Source organism: Oryzias latipes, chromosome 16 (assembly GCF_053564925.1).
Source record: "Oryzias latipes strain Hd-rR chromosome 16, Olatipes_Hd-rR_3.1".
In the NCBI taxonomy this organism is placed as follows: Eukaryota; Metazoa; Chordata; class Actinopteri; order Beloniformes; family Adrianichthyidae; genus Oryzias; species Oryzias latipes.
The window spans coordinates 19,263,210-19,279,177 of NC_136252.1; the positions used below are offsets into that span (position 1 = coordinate 19,263,210).

Sequence of the window (15,968 nt, forward strand, 5' to 3'; positions counted from 1 at the left end):
AATGACCGAGGTGCACTAATAAGACAGCCACCCACACACATGGAAGTGGTGCTTATCACCCTCTGAGGGGCAGTTTGACAGCAGGCGTGGTGGCATTAGCCGAGCATGTCCCCTCAGAGGTTATATACATACTGTACATGATGTTTTCTTCTGTCTTTGACATCCAGAAGTTGGAGGACAGCTTTTCATTTCTGTGTTTGCCCAAATCTGACACAAAACCCGAAACCACTGTCAAAGCTTATCAAGGTCGGGGGAGAGATTTTACTTTAAAGAAATGTATCAACAATTTTTTTGTTCTCACTCCTGTCTTGGCGCTTTGTTCCTGGTGAGTGATGTGTTGTATCCTCTGTCCTTTGGGTGACATTCAAAGCCATCATAAATCCCAGTCTTTATGGCGAGGTGATAAAGCTTCCTTACTAATTGGAGGTGTAATGAATTACTATAATTACTTATTGAATATACTACATCGGGCACATAGAGGAATTGTTTGAGGGGATCAGCTCTTAATGTGAAATTTTGTCACAGTAATGACAAATGACATCAAGACAATGTTTGCAGTCAGATCATCCGGAATATGAACCATGGGCTGTGGATTTTAATAGATAAACACTAATATTTCTTTACTGCTGACAAGGTGCTCCTCCCCCCCAAGAACTGTCCATTTTATATTGGCAAAAGGGTCAAGTTGTCTAAGACAAGCAAGGCTAAATGCTGCCTCTTATTTTTATGTGCCAATAAAGGATTTCCTTAATGGATGTTAACTTCACCCACCCCCCCTCCCCCATCTCCTGTTAGACTTGGACAGCCATATCTCCTGACTATACAGGTGCTTTTATTGCAATTTAACATCAAGATATAATGTTTTGAAGATAAATGCCACGCTGTTGTGAATCTTGTGAGCACTAAATTCTGGTAATGATCCCAAAATAGCACAAATTAATACTTTGAATCGTAAAGACACACTTTGGCCTGCCAAATACTTATAAATTGAGCTGCTAGGCAGCAATAAATTAATCTGGATTTGCTGAGGAAGTTGATGGAAATGTAAAACGGTGTTTCCCTGCAGGAAGAGTGACTTTTGGAACAATGAGCTTGAAGTGGACGTAAATCATTTCCACTTCCAATTGTTTAAAAAGAGGTGCTTTTACAAACTTTCCAACTGCCAATCTTGACTTTTAGTCACGTTGACTCTTGTCATGGTCACTTTTTTGAACTCTAAATGCTTTTAATGCTAACCATCAGCTTGTTCTCCTGCCCTTTAACAGGTCTCTTAGTGGTGGGTCAGAGAACAGCTTCATACACAGTTTTTGTCAGAGATATATCTGCCTTATTAATGTGATATCTCAGGGCATTTTGCAGCAAATGTATTACTCTTTGACAGGCACTATGTCAGAATTCCATTAGACAACTCCCCCTCCTCCTTCTTCGGTATAAATCTTCAAATCTGAAATGGACACTTCTTAAATGTGAGCCACTTTTAATTGAGGTCAGTTCCTTTTAACATAACTCACACCATTCGAGGTATTAAGATTTCTGCTTCAGGGTTATGACGCGAGTTGAGAGCAGATATTTTGTCTGTGAAATGAGAGTTATCGCTTCACCACATGTTTTGTGACTGTGCTTTTCTGCCATTTGATGTGGAGAAATTAATGCTAATAAAGTTGTTTTCTTGTGTTTGTGCAAATATCAATTTTTGGTGTTTCGTCAGTAGGTGCAGCTATGGGGTGACAGATGTAAACCTGTGGGCATAACTTTGGTGTCGGAAATTCCGTTTTTGCTGCCCAAAAGAGAGATCAACACAGATAAAGCTTTTGTTTCTACAAATAGGGTTTTGCCCCCCCCCAATATGTGTCACGGTTGCAAACAGGATTCATATTTCTGGGCGTGAGAGTGACAGTTCAGACTGTCAGTGTAGAGCTATGTGCTGAGATGTCACTCAATATAAATCAAGCTTATCAAAGTGACAGGTGTTTGTCCACCTGCTATGAACTTCTCCCGTGCTTCACTCTTGCCCCATTCCTTCCGATTATTTACAAGGTTGCAGACTTGGTAATCTGCCTGTTTACTCAATGTGGTGGCTCGAACATCAGGTCTGTGATCCACAGCTGATTTACACTACTGGTTAGTGAGGAGAGTCACGACCCTGCATGGCTTGAGGGGGGAAAGCTTGCACTCTGCAGCAGTCAAAGGTGCATGCTAAGATCTAGCTGTAACGATAGACCCCCTTAACCTTCACACCCAAGTATACTGCAGCTGCCTGCCAATCCTGTGTAAATTCCCCTCTCTGCCTCTCTTCTCCTCCGTGTTGGACGGTCCCGGCTCCAAAGAGCCCAAGTTGAGGTTCAGGTCCCATCTCAATGTCACCTTCTTTAAATAGTGACACAGCCCCCCGACAGAGGCTTGACTTACAAGAGCTTTCTGAACTTGCCAAGTCACTGGCTAACAGATTGTTGCCATCACTCCCATTTAGTGTCAGCTCTGGTGTGTGTCCAAGAAGTGGCCCTGCCAAGTTAGTCGTTTAATTTAGTGTCCACATGGAGTTGCTCTTTTGTACACACTGATTAAATCCTAGCATGTTGCAGAGGACACAGTGAAAGGAGTATCTGGATATTGGCGCAGAGTATTACTATTTTAAGTGTACAAAAAATATAAACGTTTTTCTAAAAGGTAAACACAAATAAATCACACTTTGTAGGTCTTTGCTGAAAAGTTGCCACATGGAAGCATTTTTAAGACGAGCACAAGACTTTATTGAAGTGATAATACAGCATAATTATTTCTAACAATAGTTTATTTTTAGAAAAGTGAAGCACAGGAAGAACAACCAGAGGAACAACCATCTATTTTATATATACAATACTCTGGAAAACAGCAACAGAGATAGAGAACCTGAGGCCTATGTGCATCAAAACCTAAAAGATTCAAAGCCTAGAAGCAGATGGAAACAATTTTAACTGTTTGACAGTTTGGGTGGGGGTAAACATCATAACCTCACAAAAACAAACATTTATTTTAATGAATGCTGGGGGAGTGGTTTAGTGTGGATCTTCAAAAAGTTTTTGTTTTTTTATGAAAAAGTCAATTATTTTCTGGGAGGTATAGTCGCTTTATACTCTGATCTATCTAGATCACTTATATCCCTACAATTGGAACATGCATTAAGTATTGCAAATTTTGAATATCTAACTAGTAAGATGAAGAAGTTTTTATTATGTTGTTAATTAACATGTAAAATTAAGCTAATTTTTGCAGTTGGATGATTAACGCCATCCATGGCTCTACGCAGATAATGAGATGATGGCATGTGTCCCGAAAAGACAAACCGAGCCAGTCAACGAATCTACTGCACAATAAGGAGAATTTAGGCTCATCATAAAAGATTTCTCCTTCGCTCTTATTTCACTTGGACACTTTTATGTTTTTTTTATTTTCTACCTCATTGCAGCCGTGAGCTGCCTGTTGATTTACACACACTGGCAGTGAAGCTCAGAGGCCTCTGGAGATGTTGCCCTCTACCTCTTCATCTTTCCCCTCTCTTTATTTCTTAGCCCTCCCTTTTCTTCTCTGTGCCACCACTGGTAGCATCTCCATTCTGCGTCTGACCATAGAGCTCCCCTTTTACTCGTTCTTTATCCATAACAAGACGTTAGTCAGAGGGGACTTGAACCTGTGACACATAGATAGAACAATGTTCTCCTCTGCTGGGACCCATATTCATTTAATGCTGAGAATATATACATGTAACTATACATGGTTTAAGATATGTTTACATTGAGTATTAACACAGTTAAAAGAATGTTTAATGCAGTGTGAGATCCAACACAAACATCTCGCTGACTGCAGTTATTTGTAAATGCAGAGATTCAAGTCCTTAGCTTTTTTAAGACTGTTGAGGGAAATTCAAATTATACTGGGATTTCTATCAATATTTTCTGCTTATTTTTGGTGGAACATGCCAGAGGATTCATTACACTTAACATCATGTCATGCTGAAGAAGTGATCTCAGCTTCAGTTTCCCCCCCTCCGGCTTTCAGAGCAGTGAAGTGACGGCGATCAGCGCTGGAGGATTTGCTACTGTGATCATGCCAGTTCCCTGTAATCGCTATTACTGCACACCAAAAGGGCTTGAGAACAGAATGTACAGTTCAGCATAGCTGGAGACAGGTTAGGCTGCTGGGTTTGATGAATGACTGAAAGTCTCTATTTCCGCTCATTTGCATTTGTGACATTTTAAAGACAAAGAAAAATGTTTCAGCCTTGAGGATAATTAAGAGAAAGGCCCCCCTTCTCACCATTAAAAAAAAAAAGATTACTTGGATGTCTTACAGCAGCTTTGGTTTTTTAGACAGAAGGGCTAAGGTTTGTGCAGTTTTTATGGCTCAAGTGAAATCACCAGTGTTGAAATGAATTACAAGAAATCGGAAACATTTTTAATTAACACTCATTTGAGTCTCACAGTCCATCTCCTTCAGTGAATAGGGCAGTTTCTTATTATTTCAGACAGAGAAACAGTGTCACCACTGTTGTGCAACAGTAAATCTCTGCTGTTGCTGTGCAATTCTGGCATTTTCTCCTTTAGGTCCATCGAATGCTGCAACAGAGAGGTTTTTCTGATATCGACTCATTCTGGCTTATCTGAGCTGCAGCTACAACGATTCAATATCTCAGATGGTGCTGAGCTGCTTCTGCTACTAATGGATTCTGTATAATGTGGCACTTAAAATGCATAAGCAGTGCCTGATTTATCTGTAATTTGCCTACACTGAAGCATATCTCACTCAATCCTTGCATTTGTTTCATTCTTGTTTTTGGCTCAGGCTCCTCAAAAGGAATCTTAATTGGGATTTTATGAAACAAGTTTGAAATTCTCACTGTAAATGACAATAAAACTAACTTTTGTTTTCTGTATTTAAGAAATAAATTAAAAAATGATCATGAGGATGATAATGAATCTAATAACGAATTTAATTGAGATTTTATTCTTTATTTTCTAAAAGAGAATATTAGCTCTTATTTTATGTGTTTAACAACAGCTATGACTAATCTTTTGTCATATTGAAGTCAAACATTTTTAAACTGTCATTTTACTTTTTACTTTTCCCTTTTTCGTGACCTTTTTCCAACAACTGACAAAAGAAAACCTGTATAAATCAAAATGGCTAAAACCTCAGTGCTGGCAATGCACCGCAGCTATTAAACCAGGTTTACAGATTAAAGAAGTTTTTCAAGGAACTGATTAAAACATTAAAGGTCTAAACGCTTTCATTCAATCAAAAGAAAAACTTACACAAATTTCTTGGGAAACTCTTCAACACTCCCCTTACTAATCCTTAAATCATTTCCAGCTGTAGTCTTTCTGTTTTTTTTTAATATGGTAATCCTTAGTTAGTAAAAGCGTCCTGGTGATTAGTGGTGGACATGGTGTCAGTGATTGTTGTGGTTTTTCTGTGAAGAGGCCATAATTGTGTCTCTGTGTGTGTATTTGCTGCATCATGAACAGTAAAAAAAAAAAAAAAAGGAAGTATAGCATTGTTCTTTTTGGTGATCACTACAGTTCTGTTACATTTACAAGAATAAACTGGAAAAAAAATCCCTTCTGAGTTGCAGTGGCCACCTATATGAATCCCGTGTACCAAACTTTTAATCAATGCCTGATGTTCCGTGAAAAGGGACTCTGATCGTTGCTGAAATGTTCCATCGAAGCACATAGCTGATGAGTCAGAATGACTTGCATGACAGCCTTTATGGAAAGTGGAACCAAGTGTCAGCAAAAAAAAAAGCCCCAGTTTAGATAAGCCTTGGACTGTAAAAAACTGTAGATTTAAAGGCACTTACTGAAAATTTTCCCTCAAAATGATGAAAATAATTATTTAATTTTCTGTAAAAACAAATTGATCTAAACACCTGAAAGATAAGCCTGCATGAGCGAGATTTTTTAACTAAGAAGATATAACTCATCTTTTATGTGCATAGACTTTTAGAGCTGTATTGAATGTTTTCTGAATAAAATGTGCCGCAGACGGCATAGCATCATTGCAGGCGTTGGGGAAAGCATTACAAGGGGGTGACATAAACATGGTCAGGCTATCATTTGCATATGTAAATGAACATGTACACCCACACATTTCAGGAAATATGGGCCACCTCCACTTTAGGTTTGCAGGCTTTCTACTTCCCAGCTGCTCCCCCTCAGATCTGATGCAGCATCACACCTCTGCTCAGTGTAACATAAATCCTTTGTCTTCTCCTGTCCTGAATTTCTAATGAGCCTCTCAGCTGCTGCAGAGAGAAAAGGCGAATCTAATTAGCTGTGCAGATGTGTTAGCCTTCCCTCATTCTGTTTAGTGGTTATTAATTTTGTGCGAACACTGAGGTGGCATTTATATCGCCTTCAAATAGAGAAAATACTGGAAGGAACAACTGTAAGCGAGGGAGATGGATGAAAAGGAGAGTTTGTCAGCACTGATGGCAGATTGGGGAGTAATGGAGCTGGTCTGTCAGACAGAAGCGAGTCCGTTGGGAATCTACAGGATCTTAGCACCCACACACCTGAAAGGGTGGGAGGGCTAAAGAGATCCTATTGTGCGTCTAAGCACTGCAGCAGATGACTGACCTGCACTTTATTTAGAAGAAGAACAACAAAAAAAGGATCATTCATCGCTTGAGATCTTATATTTGTATTTAGAAGTATCACAACATGAACAGAAACGTTTCAATATTTCTTTAAGGTTTTTGGTAATGAAGAAATTACAGAGAGGTGGAGTTTCAGAAAGGGCATGTTTGTGTGAAATTGTGGCAATACTGCCACCTTCAGGCAAATATATCCAGACAAACCGTCTGCACAGCAGTCACACAAACATTTAAATTATACCACATCCTGAATTTACAAGTAATCACAATTTAAGCCAAAAAATGTAGAATAGCTGTTTTTAAAACACAAACCCAGAAACTGGACAGAATAAAAAGTGGAAAGGCTCCTCTTGCATTTAAGTAGTTTCATGAAAACAACAACACTTTTTTAAAGGTAAGCATCGGAGTGCCTTGTCCTTGTCCTATAGCTGGAGTCCAGGAGATCAAGTGAACCCGTGCTTCTTACTTTGTTTACTGCCAGATCCCTTATCTTTTCCTCTGAATCTCTGCTCTCTGAGCTGAAAGAAAACAGTTTGTACAAAAAAAGATTGAATATTTGAACACGAAACTCTTTTGTCAATAAAAAAAAATGTTGTCACCAAAAAAGAAAATCCCTTTATACTTAAAATCCCAGCTTTCTTACCTATCTGAGTCTGACTCACAGGACCTGCTGATCTCTTTGGGCAGGTCGTCTTCTGAGTGGAATCTCCTCAGGCCACTGCGCTGGACGGCCTGTGCCACAGAGAAGTTGGTCCTTCCTGCTGCACAGGCTTCTATCATGGACACGCTGAGGTCTGACTGCAGGAAAAGGTGCAGGCAGCTGTCAGACAGCAGCAGGCGGCTCTGAAGGACCCTGAGGAATAAGAGACAAAAATGGGTCTCAGTTGGCACAAAATGGAAGCAGAAATAGTACCGTACTTGTGGAATGTGGAACATCCAAATCCTTGTACATAGATAGTAGTTGGGTTGTTGTGTGGTACTTTAAAGTTAAGAAATGCATTGATCTGTGAGCTTTTTTCTTACTGTTCCAAAAACGTTTGGAGTCCTTTCATTCGCTCAGTGATCTGCTGGGCGCTATTTAGACTGAAAAAAGGATTTTTGGGAGGTAGCTCTGGTAACTTGACCCTTAAAGGGGGGGAAAAAGGTTTTAATAAAGGTTTAAGGTTATCACACAAAGTTACGGTTAAGGTACTTACATCAGGAGAGCATTTTCCTGAAGTTTTTGTCTCAGCCACACAAACTCACTGTACCTCCTTCTCACTCTTGAGGTTTTCTTGGTGAGGAACACACTGTCAGTCTAAAATACAGAAGTTAACTCACACATGACGGAAAAAAATCAGAGATGTTGATACAATCTGTCACTCTCTCGGCATACTTACATGTAAACAAATTTCATAGTCTATGTAGGCATGCCAGAAATCATTCTTTTGTATCCGCGGGTCTCGCACCCAGACACTGATGGCCTGCTGCATGGAGAAGGCAGGAACACACAAAACTGAAAGAACTGGTTTGGTAGAAAGGGGAAGGATTTTATTTGTCAGGAGAGGAACTGTGACGGAACAAAAAGGGATGGGAAAATCCACCAGAATAGCTGTTATTACTCAAGTCCCAAATTTTCCTGCATGTGCCACCTCCTAAAGAATTGTCTGAAGGACACAAGCAAAACACCAAACCCCACCAAAAAAAAAATCTGTATTAAAAACATTCAGATCAATCCAGTTTTATTTACATAACACAGTTGTCTTGACATACCTGATTCACAGTGCTGCCAGATCCTCTTCTCATAATCCACAACTTTTACAGACTGTATGTCAAACAAATGCTGCACTCAGCACTGTGCAAACGCCTTTTCAATATCACATTTACTAACTGGGGACAAAGGTTTCAAAATAAAGTCACAAGACTGCGACAAGGTTCCTCCCTCACAGCTATCCAAATAACCTAGAAAACATGTAGTGCATACATTTTAAAATAAATCCACATCTTTTTTAAGTTTTACTGTTTTTTGTGTGATCAAAATAAAAATAATAAAAAAAAAGACAGGAAAAAAATAGTCACAAAAGGTTTCCTTTATTCAGACTTCACAGAGCCATGGTCAACAATAACAGTAGTTCAGTTGCAGGTGTGTTCAAGGTTTAAGGTTGGTGGGAAATGTCAACGTCAGGACAGTGTCATCAGGATGAAAGCATCAAGTAAGTGGAGCTGCATAAATACAGTTTGAGTTCATTCCCTGTAGTCTCAGAGCTAAAGTGCTAAAAGAAAAGATTCAGTTTTAAAGCATTTAAATCTAAACATGTCTTTAAAAGTGAAAATAAATTTGACTTCCTTCTGGGCTAACACCCACAATTCTGAATCATGTTTTTGATCCAATTTTGTTTTTTAATACAAGAAAAAATAAACATGTTGTAGTTTGCTGGTGAAAATTATGTAACGTTTCTCCTGGGTCATCTTTTCACAAACGCTGCACCACCAACAATCTAAAATCTAAATAAAAACCTCACCGATAACAGGTACAGACTGGAAAGGGCTCACAACACAACTAGGACAGTAGAGCAGCCCTCTCACATACAGGTTTTCTTTCTAAGATAGGTAAAAATTACAACATTGTCAAAACAAAAACACATCCACAGTGATCAAGTCTGCTACATAACATACAGGGAAAGCTGCGACAGGTTAGTTTGCCTTCGGATGTGAAGCTCTGCACCTAAGTTAGCTCCAGTCTCCGTCAACGTCCTCAAAGGCAACATCACCAGGATGAAGGCGCTTCGCGTCCCTTCCTGTGGACAATCTCACAACCGCCACAGTCTGAAAGGATGAGAATTGACGCCTCTGATGCTCGGCGAGCAGAGGACACTTGATGGAGGCGGAATTGGGCTTTGGGGATCTGCTCTCCTCCGTGCTTTCACTGCTCCTCGTCTCCACAGTGCCACGTCAGCTTCTGCTCGTAGAAGTCGATGACAACCTGGGGACATCTGGTGCTGGCCTCACGGGCCGGCAGCAGGGCAACATCCTCTGAGTTCTTCCTGTGAGGAGAAATCCCAGCAGAAGACCAAGAAATTAAACAGAGTGCTGAAATAACTATTTTAAAAAAACGTAACTTCAGTTACACAAATTTGTCAATATTCTGTCATAAAGACTAGATCAATAGATCTATCAATTATACGAATGATTAGAACTTACTAGGTGGTTTAGTCTCATAATAAAAATTATTTTTCCTTTTCTTGTTTAAATTACAGTCTAGTTCTTCAACAGCTTTTAATAGTATGGTTTCACACAGTGAAACTCTGAATGCACACATGCTGAAGGTTATCCTGTCTTAAAGTCCAAATATACTTTGCATTACTATAAATAAACACTGTGTCTAAAAGGAGCTCTGGGAATCAGTCATTGTGACATTCTTTACTTTAAAAAGAACATAAAAACAAAGATATTTTTTCTAAAAACTCAAAAAAAAAAGTATTTTGGAAAAGTACAGCAGATAAATCAACTTTCTTTTAACAACATGAAGTCTGGTTCTGGACCATCAGGGGGCCAAAAATGTCCTCCATTTTTATTAAAAACCACTTTGCTGAAAGTCAAAATGATCTTTTTCAAAGTTTAGATAGACCAAACCCACAATTTCCCAGTCTTTATCTGAAATACAGAACATCATTTTTTAAAGAAATGAGAAAAAGAAAGAAAGTGCAGTTCTCTGCAGTGTCTGAAAGCAAAACTGCAGATGTTTGTGACACTGAGACCACAAACATTTAGCTGTGGTATTTTGTGGGCAGCAGTAAGAGGAAGCAGAGCAGTTACCATTTGACTAGAAACATGAGCTCCCCCTTTCTGTCTGTGGAGCCGATGATGCATTCGGGCTCGAGGTAATTGCTGAGGTCGGTGGGAGCGTCTGACTGTTCATCATCTGACTGCAGGACATAGCCGTCACCATGAGAGGCTGAAGCGAGCTCACTGAACTGGAGTAAGAAAAAAAAAGAAAACATTGTTTTAGTTGACTGTGCTTAAACAGTAAACACTAATTTCACTTTAGGAGCATCACAAAACCAACCAAATACACAACATCTGTACTACCAAGTCAAATGATCGAAGCTCTTAACCTTTCTTCAACAGAACCTACCATGCATAAAAACAAATTAAAGCGTTTTATGCAATTACAGTCAGGTTTTTGTGTCCGTATTCATTGTGTGTGGGGTCATGGGGTGTATGTGTGTGTGTGTGTTGGGGGGGGAGTTTAATTCGGTTTGCTGCCTTCATTTTTTATTTTATTTATTTCTGGCTGCTCGTGGCACGAAAAGCACTTTTTTTTAATAAATAAAGTTTGATTTGATGTAGAAACTGAATACACAATAATTATTTAATCAACAAACAGAAAAAAGAATCAAAATAGAACAAAAACTGAACCGCTGTGATGCACTTGGCTGTTTTTACATTATAGTAAAATAAACCCACAGGGGTGCCCAAAACCAGGGGCCTGTTGCACAAAAGTAGAATTAAGACATCCGGGATAAATGACTGAGCTGAGCTCAATGAATCCAAAACATGTGCGTCCAGGCTTAATTGGTTGCACAAAGACCAAGCCAGGATGAGCAGACACGGATTCATCAAGCCAGGTGTAACCAATCCTGGATAGGTGCGCGCTCACGGCTCACTCAAACAGACCCCGCCACAGATCACAGATAAACTGATTTACCATGGCAACTAGAGCCGTGTACTTTTCCCTGCCGGAAGCACAAATCCTCATGGAGGCATACGAGGAGGTTAAAGATATAATTAAGAAGCAGTGATGAAAGTCAGGCAAGGAAAAAATCCCTGAACTTTTCTTTGAGCGATATGGCGGGCACAGAGCGAAATTTTGGAAAAATACGTGGTCTTAGATGCATTCTGGCAGCTAGTTATTCACTTCTTTATCAAGAAACTAAGACTAATTGGAGCATCATGATTTGTCATTCAAACCCCTAGTTTGACTCTCCATTAAGGACTTGCTGGTCCTAAAAAAGAATTTGGAAAATTGCTCAAAGTAACACAATCCTACAATCTACGCTTTTCCTTAAAGCTGCAAAACATACAATTGCTAAAATATAGTAACATCAAAGCCCCAAATGGCAAAAAGAACACCAGTAACTATGATATTCTATGAAAATACCTCAGTTATTTATACATTATTTCTGCTTTAGAAATGACTGATGTACAACATCCACTTGCACTGTTTTCTCAAACTATAATTACATCAAAATATGGGATCTGCTTTAAACTATAATTCTATAACATAATACATCAATTCTTTAACACCAATACTAAGTAATCTGGGAAATATCAAAACAAACATACAAACTAAACTAAACATTGTAAACATTATTTTTTAAGGGAGTGCGGGTCCAAACCATCAAATACTTATAATTAATGTTAACTATACTGAACTAAATCATGGTAATTAGGAAATACAAATAAATTAGATAGAGAAATGTATTCAAAATAAAAACTGAAACTCAAAACTAAAATTGAAATTATTTCAAAATGTGGTTTTGAGATTATTTTACACAAAAAAGTATTTGACCTACACTACCTTAAAATCTTTTTTTTTTTTCCAGCCAAGACCACTTCAATTTGTTTTTTATCGTCTTCTCACAACTGAGGTCGTGACCACGCTCAATAATGACGATGCCTGCCATTATTTTAACACAAATTTGATCGCAAACTCTTCAGATGTGTTTGTGAAAGTTTAGCGTGGGTCCGCCAGTTTTGGTCTCTAGGGAAGCAAGTCACGCTGACCACGTGGTGCAGACAGAGCCAATCAGACCCGTCGACGCATCCGAAAGCAACTAAAACGTCCCGTCATTGGTCAATTAGGCCGGGAAGACGAGAAATGGCCACGACCATAGAGGAAGCGATCTGCGGAGAAATATAGAAAATAAAGCTAAAATTAGCTGATTTCAGACCATTTTCTAATCCGGAAAGCGATTTGTCCGTAGAGATCAGGTCTTTATTTCCCGGAAAGTACGTTCGGTTTGCTCAAAAACCCGGATTTCCGGGAATTCCCGGAAGACTTTCATCACTGAAGAAGAAAGGCAACACCGCCACAGTGATAAAGCACACTCAAAAAGAATTTGAATTAAATTTCCAGCCAATTAAGTTTACGAAAATGTAACTTGTCATTTCAACCAGAAAATTTTATGTTTGTAAATCTTAAGTGAATGAATCATGTCGATCGTACATAAAAATAATCCATTTAAAAGTTACTAATTTCAATCATGTTGATCCAATATGATACCGTTAAATTGGATACATTAGTTATCGCAAAGAATTGTGGGATTCCATTTTCTTTGTCTATCTGGGCAGATTGGGGTCTAAGTGTGAGTTTTTGTCCATGGGATTTATTGTCTAGCTGTTTTACTCTGTTTTAACTAGTGATTTAAACTGTTATGGTTATTTTTTTTCTGCACCATGAGTTAGAGTGTGGGAGAGGATGATGACCAAACCCCTTGTGCGGTAAACTGTTCATGTAACTTAAAACAGAATTTGCATTATTTGAACTCCTGTCCTGTGATGTGGGACATTACTGTGTATTTCATGTCTTTGATGTGAAAATTAAAAGACCCATTGGAAAACATTATCAATGTCAGATGTATAAATAACATTAAAGCAAAAAATTAAGTTATATCATCATAAATTGTGTTAGGAAGTCATACAAATTTAATTTGAATACATTTAATTTAATGAGGTGTGACCAATTGAAGTGATTCAATTTAGTTGGATCAACTTTTATCTTTTTAGAGTGAGCAACAATATTAATTTAAAGTTGGGTCCAACTGCAGTATTTAGATTGAATCAACTTAAATTTATTAGTTTGAACCTAAGTACATTGAGTAGGACCAATATGATTCATTTTTGTTCAAGTAACCCTGTCTAATCATGTGGAAATCCTTTCCATAATTTTCTTATGTTCATTCAAAGTGAACCTGTTTTGAGTGTAGTTTACCTGCTTTAATTTGTCCTTATTCAATAAAGGAACATAATGTTACACATTGTGTTTTAAATGGAATGTGTTTTATTCTATATGACAGAGTACTAGGGCCCCACTAAGGAAAAAAGGATAAAGTCATAAATTTATGAGGCTGGTTCTTTCTGCAGAAAAGCAACATATTCTTTTTACAGTTTTGATAGTGATGAAAATGTGATACTTCATATTCTGGCACATCAGCATGTCTTCGTTTATGAAACCATACTGAGGTACAATTTCACGAAATGCCCCACATCTGTCATTTTAACAACTGTCCTCCTTTAAAACAACTGGTTACAATATTGTGACTTGTCTTTTTTTCCCTTTGTGGCCCTAATATTCTATTATTTTACATATAGCCTTATAGTCTATGGGAAACTGTAAATTATCTAATGATAGCAACATCATCTAAAACTCATTATTTATCCAAAATGATTGAAATTAATGATCACAAACGTTTAAATAATGACAGCGGGTCTAGTTATATGTGATAACAATGTATAGTGAGCAATGAAATAACTATTGGTTTCCATTTGTGGCGACTGCTGACTGACATTAGGGATGAGATTAAATAGATCCTGGAATTTAGCCTGGTCTGGAGCAGGCTAGCTCCACAGAATAAATCTCCATGGTAATTTATACCATAACATATCCTCCTGCCCCCTATCCAGCTTTAGTGCAACCGGATTGGGGATCAATTGAGCCAGGATCACCAAGATATCCTGGCTTAATCCCTTATCCTACTTTTGTGCAACAGGCCCCAGGCCTTGTGGGCCGGTGTCCTACATGTTTTCTAACCAACCTGCCATTAAAGCTCCTAATTGGCTAAACACACCTGATCCAGGTAATCACCAGCCTATAAGGCAGGATTTCTGGAAAACTAGCAGGAGGCCGGCCCTCCAGGCCTGGAAATGGGCACCCATGAAGGTAGATTCCATTAACAACAAATTATTTATATTATGGAATTCGTCCTGGTGTGGTATCAAGTGGTACACTTATGCATTATTTTAAACTTAAAAGCCTAAGCCATTCCACCAGCACATTTGTCTCCACTCACAATCTCCGTCTCCTGCTCGGTCATTTCTTCTTTAGGAACCAGCGTCTGTTCACTCTGCTCCTCTTCGTTCTCCTCTGGGAAAGCCGGAGCGTTCCTCAGGAACTCCTCGATGAGTTCAGGACAGTCCAGGTTGTCTTCAGGCTCCCACGTGTTTTCAGCACTGTGATCACATAAAAAAAAAAAACATTAGGCCACATTAAAGTTGCGGGACTATTGGGATTGGGAAAGATCTCACTCACTCGGTGAAACCCTTCCACTTCAGGAAGTACTCTACTCTCCCGTTAAAGACTCTACGGCGGATTATCTTCTCAACCACGAACTCTTGAACAACTGCGGTAGTCTCCTCCGTCTTCCTCTGTTTGGCCGTCTGCTTCTTTCTCATTCTATCGATATACAATATGTTTTTTTTAAGAATAAAGAAAAATATGACCGGTATCGAGAGAAAGTTAACTTTTCTGGGATCCCTTTGGGACCTAAAGACACAGACAGGCTTTCATTCGGCAGCTCTGTTTGTCCTCGTGCTCCAACTACTGTCTCATTCAAAACAGCTTTGATTTGGTTCAGCTCGGGAATATAACATGTACATATATGTGTTAAGTTTAGAAGGTACAATGAAGGACTCCAGTAACTAAGCTGAAAACACGAAGCGAAGAAGAACACGACAATTTTGAGCAATGTGAACGTACGCTGTCGGTGTTGACTAAATGTCGGCGGCAGTCTGTCGCGAGGCGGCTCTGCGTTGGTCCGCAGACTACACGCACACAGCGCCGACGACGCTGCTTGGTGCGCAAATGTGCCGCTCGGCGTGTTTAAATGAGCAAAACAACTTTTCATGAATGACTTCAAAACAAAGATGGCCGTTTGGTGCTCGGAGGAAGTGGTTGCCAAGGGAAAAGGTCACGACAGAAAAACCGGGAGGAGAAATGGGGGACGACAACTCAAGCGACCAATCAGAGAGAAGCACGCGCGGTCCTGACCAATTACGGAGGTCCGGGGATGCACAACTAACCCGCCCCACTTTACATGTATTTACATTACTTATTATTTATTTAAAAATCAAGAGAGAAGTCTCTCTTTTCTAAACAGAAAATTAAAAAAAGTGTTAAATTATTATCCTATAAGTTTTGTTATTTGAAGTCTCTTAGTCATTATTCATGTTAGGGGAAATTGGGATATCCCTAAGGATTTGTTGTTTTTTATATGACAGCATTGACATAAAAACTAATAAACGTTAATATAGTCTGTTATAATAATACTATTCTAAAATAAATTAACTGAAGTGCTGT

At 38.9% G+C, this 15,968-nt stretch overlaps 2 protein-coding genes across 4 annotated transcripts; both read right to left on the minus strand.

The window, feature by feature from the left end:
* Positions 1 to 6,658: 6,658 nt before the first annotated feature.
* snx10b (sorting nexin 10b) lies at positions 6,659 to 8,514 on the minus strand. Of its 3 annotated transcripts, none has more exons than XM_004077833.4 (6): positions 8,384 to 8,512; positions 8,011 to 8,097; positions 7,828 to 7,928; positions 7,655 to 7,756; positions 7,275 to 7,484; positions 6,659 to 7,149 (listed from the first exon to the last, which is right to left on the minus strand). In XM_004077833.4, exons 1-6 carry the CDS (start codon positions 8,414 to 8,416, stop codon positions 7,020 to 7,022), a joined length of 663 nt encoding a protein of 220 aa, XP_004077881.1. In that variant the 5' UTR covers positions 8,417 to 8,512; the 3' UTR covers positions 6,659 to 7,019. The 3 variants fall into 3 exon arrangements, with proteins under 3 accessions (XP_004077881.1, XP_078788925.1, XP_020565787.1); XM_078932799.1 differs by having other exon boundaries at positions 8,011 to 8,135; positions 8,384 to 8,466; XM_020710128.2 differs by lacking the exon at positions 7,655 to 7,756 and having other exon boundaries at positions 8,384 to 8,514.
* Positions 8,515 to 8,682: 168 nt separating this feature from the next.
* On the minus strand, positions 8,683 to 15,581 carry cbx3b (chromobox homolog 3b). The gene is made up of 5 exons (XM_023964275.2): positions 15,369 to 15,581; positions 14,922 to 15,065; positions 14,683 to 14,842; positions 10,427 to 10,584; positions 8,683 to 9,654 (listed from the first exon to the last, which is right to left on the minus strand). Exons 2-5 carry the CDS (start codon positions 15,062 to 15,064, stop codon positions 9,534 to 9,536), a joined length of 582 nt encoding a protein of 193 aa, XP_023820043.1. The 5' UTR covers position 15,065; positions 15,369 to 15,581; the 3' UTR covers positions 8,683 to 9,533.
* Positions 15,582 to 15,968: the final 387 nt, after the last annotated feature.

Excerpts from the sequence above, each read along its gene's own strand:
- snx10b (XM_004077833.4), bottom strand. The coding sequence starts at position 8,416 with ATGAGAAGAGGATCTGGCAGCACTGTGAATCAG. Across the intron at positions 7,929-8,010 it reads ACTATGAAATTTGTTTACAT|ACTGACAGTGTGTTCCTCAC; the intron begins GTAAGTATGCCG and ends TCTGTATTTTAG. Across the intron at positions 7,485-7,654 it reads CTCCAAACGTTTTTGGAACA|GGTCCTTCAGAGCCGCCTGC; the intron begins GTAAGAAAAAAG and ends CTTATTCCTCAG.
- cbx3b (XM_023964275.2), bottom strand. The coding sequence starts at position 15,064 with ATGAGAAAGAAGCAGACGGCCAAACAGAGGAAGACGGAGGAGACTACC. Across the intron at positions 14,843-14,921 it reads AAGTGGAAGGGTTTCACCGA|TGCTGAAAACACGTGGGAGC; the intron begins GTGAGTGAGATC and ends ATGTGATCACAG. Across the intron at positions 10,585-14,682 it reads CCGAGCAGGAGACGGAGATT|TTCAGTGAGCTCGCTTCAGC; the intron begins GTGAGTGGAGAC and ends TTCTTACTCCAG.